The following is a 6,327-nucleotide window of genomic DNA, read 5'->3' on the forward strand; positions in this document are numbered from 1 at the left end:
CGAACCGTCACCGAGTCGTAGTACCGTAGTCCGTCGGTTCTTGACCGCTGAATGTGAATCCAGCTTCACCGATACGAACCACCCGACTTGAGTGACATCTTGGTCATAGTCGGACCCGACGAACGTTCGGTAGCGATGTATCCTTGTCCATCTTGCACCGTGGTCACCACCTGTCGCATGACCGAGAGTTCGTGGCTTGAGCAACTTGAATGTAGCCACTTCAGCGATTACTTGGAAATCACTACACCACAACTCATCAAAGCCAACGCGTACCTGACCTGCTCTAAAATGAAAAGGCTGTCTTGAACCAACTTGAACTGCGCCTGGAATGGTGTCAGCTTTTCTATCTTTTTAAAATATCCTAAAAAGTCCTATAAACCAGGGGTTGGAAAATAAAATATATAATTGTATTGGTTTTCAGAAAAAAATAATCCGTCATTGCCGTATCAACCAAAACAGTAATAAGTACTGCAATTATTGTATGCAATTAGTAGGGTTAGAGCGGTGTAGTGGTTTGGGAATGACCCTACCAATCCACCGCACAGGGTTCGTGTCCCACACCTGTACGAGAAGCTGGTGGTTGTCACCGGGACTTTTGTCCTGGCATAGGGGTAATCTAACAAACAAAAAATGAGCCGGCGACGGCAAGACAGTCCACCAGCGGATATGGGTTTTACGCGTAAAAGTTAATAATCTCTTATTTTATATATAGAGCAATTCTATAGAGAATGAGAGGGTTCATAACTATGTCTACTCTGCATCTTCCTCGCCGTCTCCGGCCGATTCATTGTATCCTACCAAAGAGGTGAAGTCCCAGAGCTCGCGGTTGGCACGTAGAAACACCAACATCACAAAGTTTGCTGGCAGCATGCTGGAACGCAAAGGGTTGAACACCAACTTGCACTGAGAGAAGAGGCGTTCGCACTTATTGCTGGTAGGTGGAATCATTCGCAGCAGGTCAATGTACTTGGTCACAGTTGCCAAGCGAGGTCGCTTTGCATGACGCAGAGTTTCCGTCGCAAAGTCCACCTTCTTTGGAGTTTCTTGCGCGGAGTCAGTTGGACCAGCAAATTGGGCAACCGCCTCTTCTTCGTCTGAGATCAGCAATCGATCCGATAGCAGCTTGACAACGGCACTTTCAAACGCGGGAGAGTGAACGATTTGAGCCGATGGACTAAGGTGGTGTGCTGTCGCTGGAAACTTCGCAATAACCGCGTAGAAGAGGAGTCGCACGTCAGCAAGATTGCCTTCCTCGGACTGTAGCCTGACACAGACAATGTCTAACGCTTCGAGCTGAGTAATCAGCTCCACAATCTGGCGGTGAGTACTAGGCCGCGGAAGAAGGTCCTCTACAGCAGCAACCATTTTGATGGCATCGCGGATCTTGACGTAGCGGGCCAGCATCTGGTACGTCGACGACCAGCGTGTAGCATTCGCCTTCAGCGGCTTGTACTTCGTGAATTGGGCGAGCTTCGCCGCGTTATTGGTATACCGCAGCTGAATGCACAGTGTCTGTACTTGATCGATCAGCGACTTGAAGTCTTCAAGGTATCTGCAGACGGTGAGGTTGAAACGATGGCTGGCACACCCGACGAGAGGCACGCCCACTCGCGTAGCTACGGCTTGGTTTGTAGAGCAGTTGTCAGCGACCAGGAACAGGGCCATGCTTGGCTCCTTCTTGTACAGGTCCAGTACCGCATCAATCATACCGATGTGAGCATCTGCAGTCTGGCCGTTCTCGGCGGGGGACATCGCAAGCAAGACTTCGTGGAGGGCTCCTTCCTTCGTGAACACGGCGTAGATAGCGATGAAGTGGTAAATACCTGAAGTGCACCTGTCAAACATGTGGCCGAACTGGTTTCCCATATCCGTCGAAATGCGCGACCCCACCTTGCTTGCAACGTGACGCATGTACTTTAGCAGGGTCTTCGACGAGACCGGCTTGATGGCAGCTAACGCGCGCGTCATCGGGTCATCCACCTCACTCAGCGCCATGTTCCTGGCAATAACCCACTCCATCCACTTGAAATTCTCCATCGTCCGCTGATCAACAAACCCGTGTGCTTCGAGCGACTGGCCAAACGACTGCTGACTCTCCTCGTACGTCTCCCTGAACCCTGGGTGGTTCGTTGCCAGATGACTCATGAGGTTGGTGTATCCCGTCCCTGGCGACTTCTTTCGAGCTCTGCCGCACTGCTTGCAGAAACTGGCCGTTGCCACAGTCCGTGAAGAAGAACTTGGTGATGGTGCGTGAAGTCGACATGGCAGTTGGAAAAGAGAAAATGAATGACAGCACAGCGTTTTTAAACGCCTTCGTCTAGATCACACCAACCAGTCGTTCGAAGCGAGCGCTGACCCGCCAATGATTTCTCTATTTGTGTTTTTACGTATAGTAAAAACTCAATATAGTTATTACGGGGGCCAATTGTATATTGTACGGAAATCTCTTTTTACCAATCCTGCTATAAACCAACTCTCCTTGGCCTGTGCAACGCGCAACATGTTGTGGAACTGACGCAAGGCCCACCTACGCAAATATCGTGCGGACTTGCTTCACGGGCAACCCGCTCGCCTTAGGTACCCATCGTAGAATCAAATCAAATTAGAACATGTTAGGGTATTTACGACAGGTTATTTGACCCTGGAAATCCAGATTTGTTGAGATGCTTATTCACACTAGGGTTCATTCTGCAGATGCGACCCACTGCTTAGAAGGAGCGGGGAGTTCAACCTCTAGGATATCTTAGGAGTTTCAATTGAATAACGCCGAGTTGTTCCAGAATTTTTTGGACCAACTGATTTACCTTCTTTTTTTTTAATTCTTGTTTCAAAGCCTCGAGTAACTCAACGACAAAGCAGTACTCTTCACTCATGACTTGCTGCCCCGTCGTTCAGGTCGTGCCGTTCCTAGCAGTATCAGCTGTCAAACGAATAGCTGCCACCGTTTTGAAGAAAAAAAAAAACTTCGGGCAGGGAGGGCACTCCACTTAACTTGATTGATCAGGTGACGAACTCGTCGCGGGGGCCCTCACAGTCGAGGATGGGGCCCCCGTTGAAGAGTTGTTTGAGTCTGCTCATCAGCATGACGGCACAGAATCCTCGAATTTATTCAATCTCGGCTAAGAAAATAAAAAAAAGTGGAAATTGCTCTAGATGTGTATCTCATCGCTACACGATAATGTGAGATATGTCCGGATATGCACGGCTATAAAAATGTGGCCATCCATATAACATCCACGTATAGGGCACCGGTGAATCTAAGACCTTTTACAAACCTGGGCTAATACTACCGATGAGTCCTGAGATCGATGCACCTTCAGTACTCAGGCCCGCAAACCAGAAGATGGAAGAAAAATCCACGGTTTCTAGTCTTTTGTTTGTGCTTCTGCAATATGACTCAACTTGAGTGGAGAAACCTACCAGGACGCTAGATATTAGTAATTGTAACTCGCTAACCTATCGTGACCTAGATAACGAGTCTATGATAAGCAAAATAGTGTTCGACAAAGCCTCGCGTGGGCCTCAGGGGCAAGCTCTTACAGGACCAAATATCGAAAGCTATCATTACAACGAGCATACCGCCAGCTCATAACGAAAGAACATTTTTTTTTAGGATTTATTACAATCACGCCTCACACTTTAGGCGTCCGACCTATTGAAACCCTAGCAATACACTGTTTTACGCGACTGTAGCAACAGTATCGGCACCAACACGGAATCCGCACGTTCCACAGAAAGCGAACTCCACTCCTACCATAGCATTGCAACCAGGACACACGCGGTCGGTCTTGTCGACATTGTTCCGCTCGTTCTCCCTATCAGCAAACATCTTCAGCTCCGCAATAGCAGTCGAGAGACTAATGCGTTGTTCCCAGTCCGGATCAGTAAGTCGCTTCACGAGCTCCCATTCGTCGTCAGCAATTCCTTCAGGACGAGGATACTCCTCTCCAGAGAATAATTTCTCCAGAATAGTATCGTCGTCGTCCAGAGCGAACGGAGGTGCATCCGAGAAAGCCTCAATGATACACATTCCGAACGAGTAAACGTCCGATGCAAACCGCGGATTATTCGTCACGTCTACCTCTTCGCCCATAGGCATCAGACACTCGGGAGCTTTCCAACGCACAGTATCCGTCTGCGCCTTCTTGCTCAAACCCACAGATTGACTGCGGATGTAGCTAAACCCAAAGTCGCAGATCTTGGCGTTGTCATCAGCGCCGATCACAATGTTGTTGCACTTTAAATCGCCGTGCACCACCTTCTGTGAGTGGATATAGTCCAAACCCACTGCTGCTTGGTGGAACAGTTTCCAAATATTGGCCTTATCTTCCATGAAATGGTCCGCGAAGTTGCCATGGATGGCGTCTTCACACACAAAGAATGCAGGTGTACTCACATGACACGCGCCGAATAGCTCGACTACGTGTGGGTTGTTGAGTTTCCTCCAGACTTCCACCTCTTTAAAGAACGACTGTTTGGCCTGATCGTCGTCCATCAGTAGCGACTTAATCACTACTTTGGCCCCTTTTCCCCATGTCCCTCGAGTCACCGACCCATAAGACCCACAGTCAAATTGGTCGTTGACGTCGAAGTCCACGTCGTCACTTGAGATGAACCACTCAGGCACAGCAGGGACTTTAGCCCCTGACGTCCTGGTGATCTTGTTAAATGTCCTCTTCATCATAGCCAATGCGGCCATGGAGTTCTGTGCTTTCTTATGTGTCATTTCGTATTTCAACATTGCCAGACTCTCGACCAGATTGTTGTCTTGGTTCCTGATATCCGCGAGGATTCTCTGGTGGTTGGTGGCCATGCTGAGCAGCTTTTGCTCCTGTTTGCGTCGATCTTCGTCCCATTCTCGCTTCCATTTGGCCATTTCTTGGATGTGCACGACAGTTAAAAGTTTATACAATTCGTCGATATCTTCGTTGAAATCTTGGATCGCAGCCACCACCTTGCGGTTACCGGCGAGGCGCCTGATGAAACTTTTTTTCGCTTGTTTTTGCAGAAATTTGAGGAAGTTCGCGATCGTGTTGCCGTACATGAAGAGCACGCGGTTCTGGCGCATGGCTTCCTCGTCTGAGATCTTGCTGAGCTCCTCGCTGACGACCTGCAGACGCTTGTAGACAGCAGTGCACATCTCTTCGTTCTCCTCGAGCTCCTGACACAGCTCGATGATGCTGCTTAGAACGTTGACGATGAGACCACCTACGCCGGGGACGACGAAGGTTGCGACGAGCGAGCAGACGCCAGACATTGCAGTAATATTGAGATCAAGGTACTTGGTGGAGGGAGGGCGGGTCTGAGAGTGAGGAGCAGGGACGCAAGATGATACCCATTGGGTACACTTCAACGAAATTTTGACAGGAAAAGGATGTGCGGAATAAAAAAGCGGATTTAGTTTCCAGAATGCGTATTTTTTTAATTTTTAAAAAATACGCATTCTGGAAACTTGCATGTAGTAGTGAAAAAAAAATACATTAACGAAAATGCCAGCGAAGTCTACAGTGTTAACTATGGCTCCTTTCGCTGTTATGGTAGTATTACGATATCTGACTATGTAAACGCTGTAAGAGGAGATTGGAGTTTTAGATTTGTTGAGAGCCTTGTTAATACAGTCTGCAGGTTGTTGCAGCTTTAATTACTGAAGCCTGGTTAATCAGTTTGTAGGGTATCCGGTTATCGACACGGTCCTCTCTGTTGTTCTAAACTGTGAGTCACTTTGTGTTTATTACGAGCAGCCACCACTCTTCTTGCTCTGGCTGTTGCTGTCTTGGAGTTTCGAGTTTCACTATGGGAGTGGCCGGCTTACTGCTGCCAATGGGCGCTGAAATGCTCTTTCAGTACTCGGGCCCGCAAAGTAGTAAATGGCATTGAAACTGTGATTTCTAGTCTACTAATTGCGCTCCCTGCGAGAAACATCCCGTAGTTTTAGTGTCAGCTACTCTAGTCTACTCCATGCTACCCCCCCCCCCCTTAGCAGTCAATTGGCCTCTTCACGGTAGCTTGGAACCTGACTCAACTTGAGTTGGCACAAATTGGTTCTGAGTCTACCATCTTAGACAGGTTCATCTGTATTCATGAGTTTGAAGAACCAGCTCAGATTCCGTGCCAAAAACGTCCAAACCAAAGATAACTGGGTGCATACTGCACCAGAAGCCAAACTGCTTTATACGAAGGGAATGCCAGTCGTTGCAGCATCACTTCACATTTCTTTCCAATTAATCCAGACCCCTCTTCTTCCCTACTGCAATAAACAGCAACTCCATGCAACCGAGGCGGTACATGCCACTAGAGATATCAAGGACGTGGCGACCGATTCTCGAG

General features: G+C 48.4%; 1 protein-coding gene across 1 annotated transcript; it reads right to left on the bottom strand.

Moving 5' to 3' along the window:
• Positions 1 to 3,565: 3,565 nt before the first annotated feature.
• On the bottom strand, positions 3,566 to 5,342 carry PPTG_07468 (serine/threonine protein kinase). Its single transcript, XM_008901747.1, has one exon. It carries the CDS (start codon positions 5,255 to 5,257, stop codon positions 3,680 to 3,682), a length of 1,578 nt encoding a protein of 525 aa, XP_008899995.1. The 5' UTR covers positions 5,258 to 5,342; the 3' UTR covers positions 3,566 to 3,679.
• Between the last annotated feature and the right edge of the window lie 985 nt (positions 5,343 to 6,327).

The sequence above is a fragment of the Phytophthora parasitica genome, assembly GCF_000247585.1.
Source record: "Phytophthora parasitica INRA-310 unplaced genomic scaffold supercont2.12, whole genome shotgun sequence".
Lineage (NCBI taxonomy): Eukaryota > Oomycota > Peronosporomycetes > Peronosporales > Peronosporaceae > Phytophthora > Phytophthora nicotianae.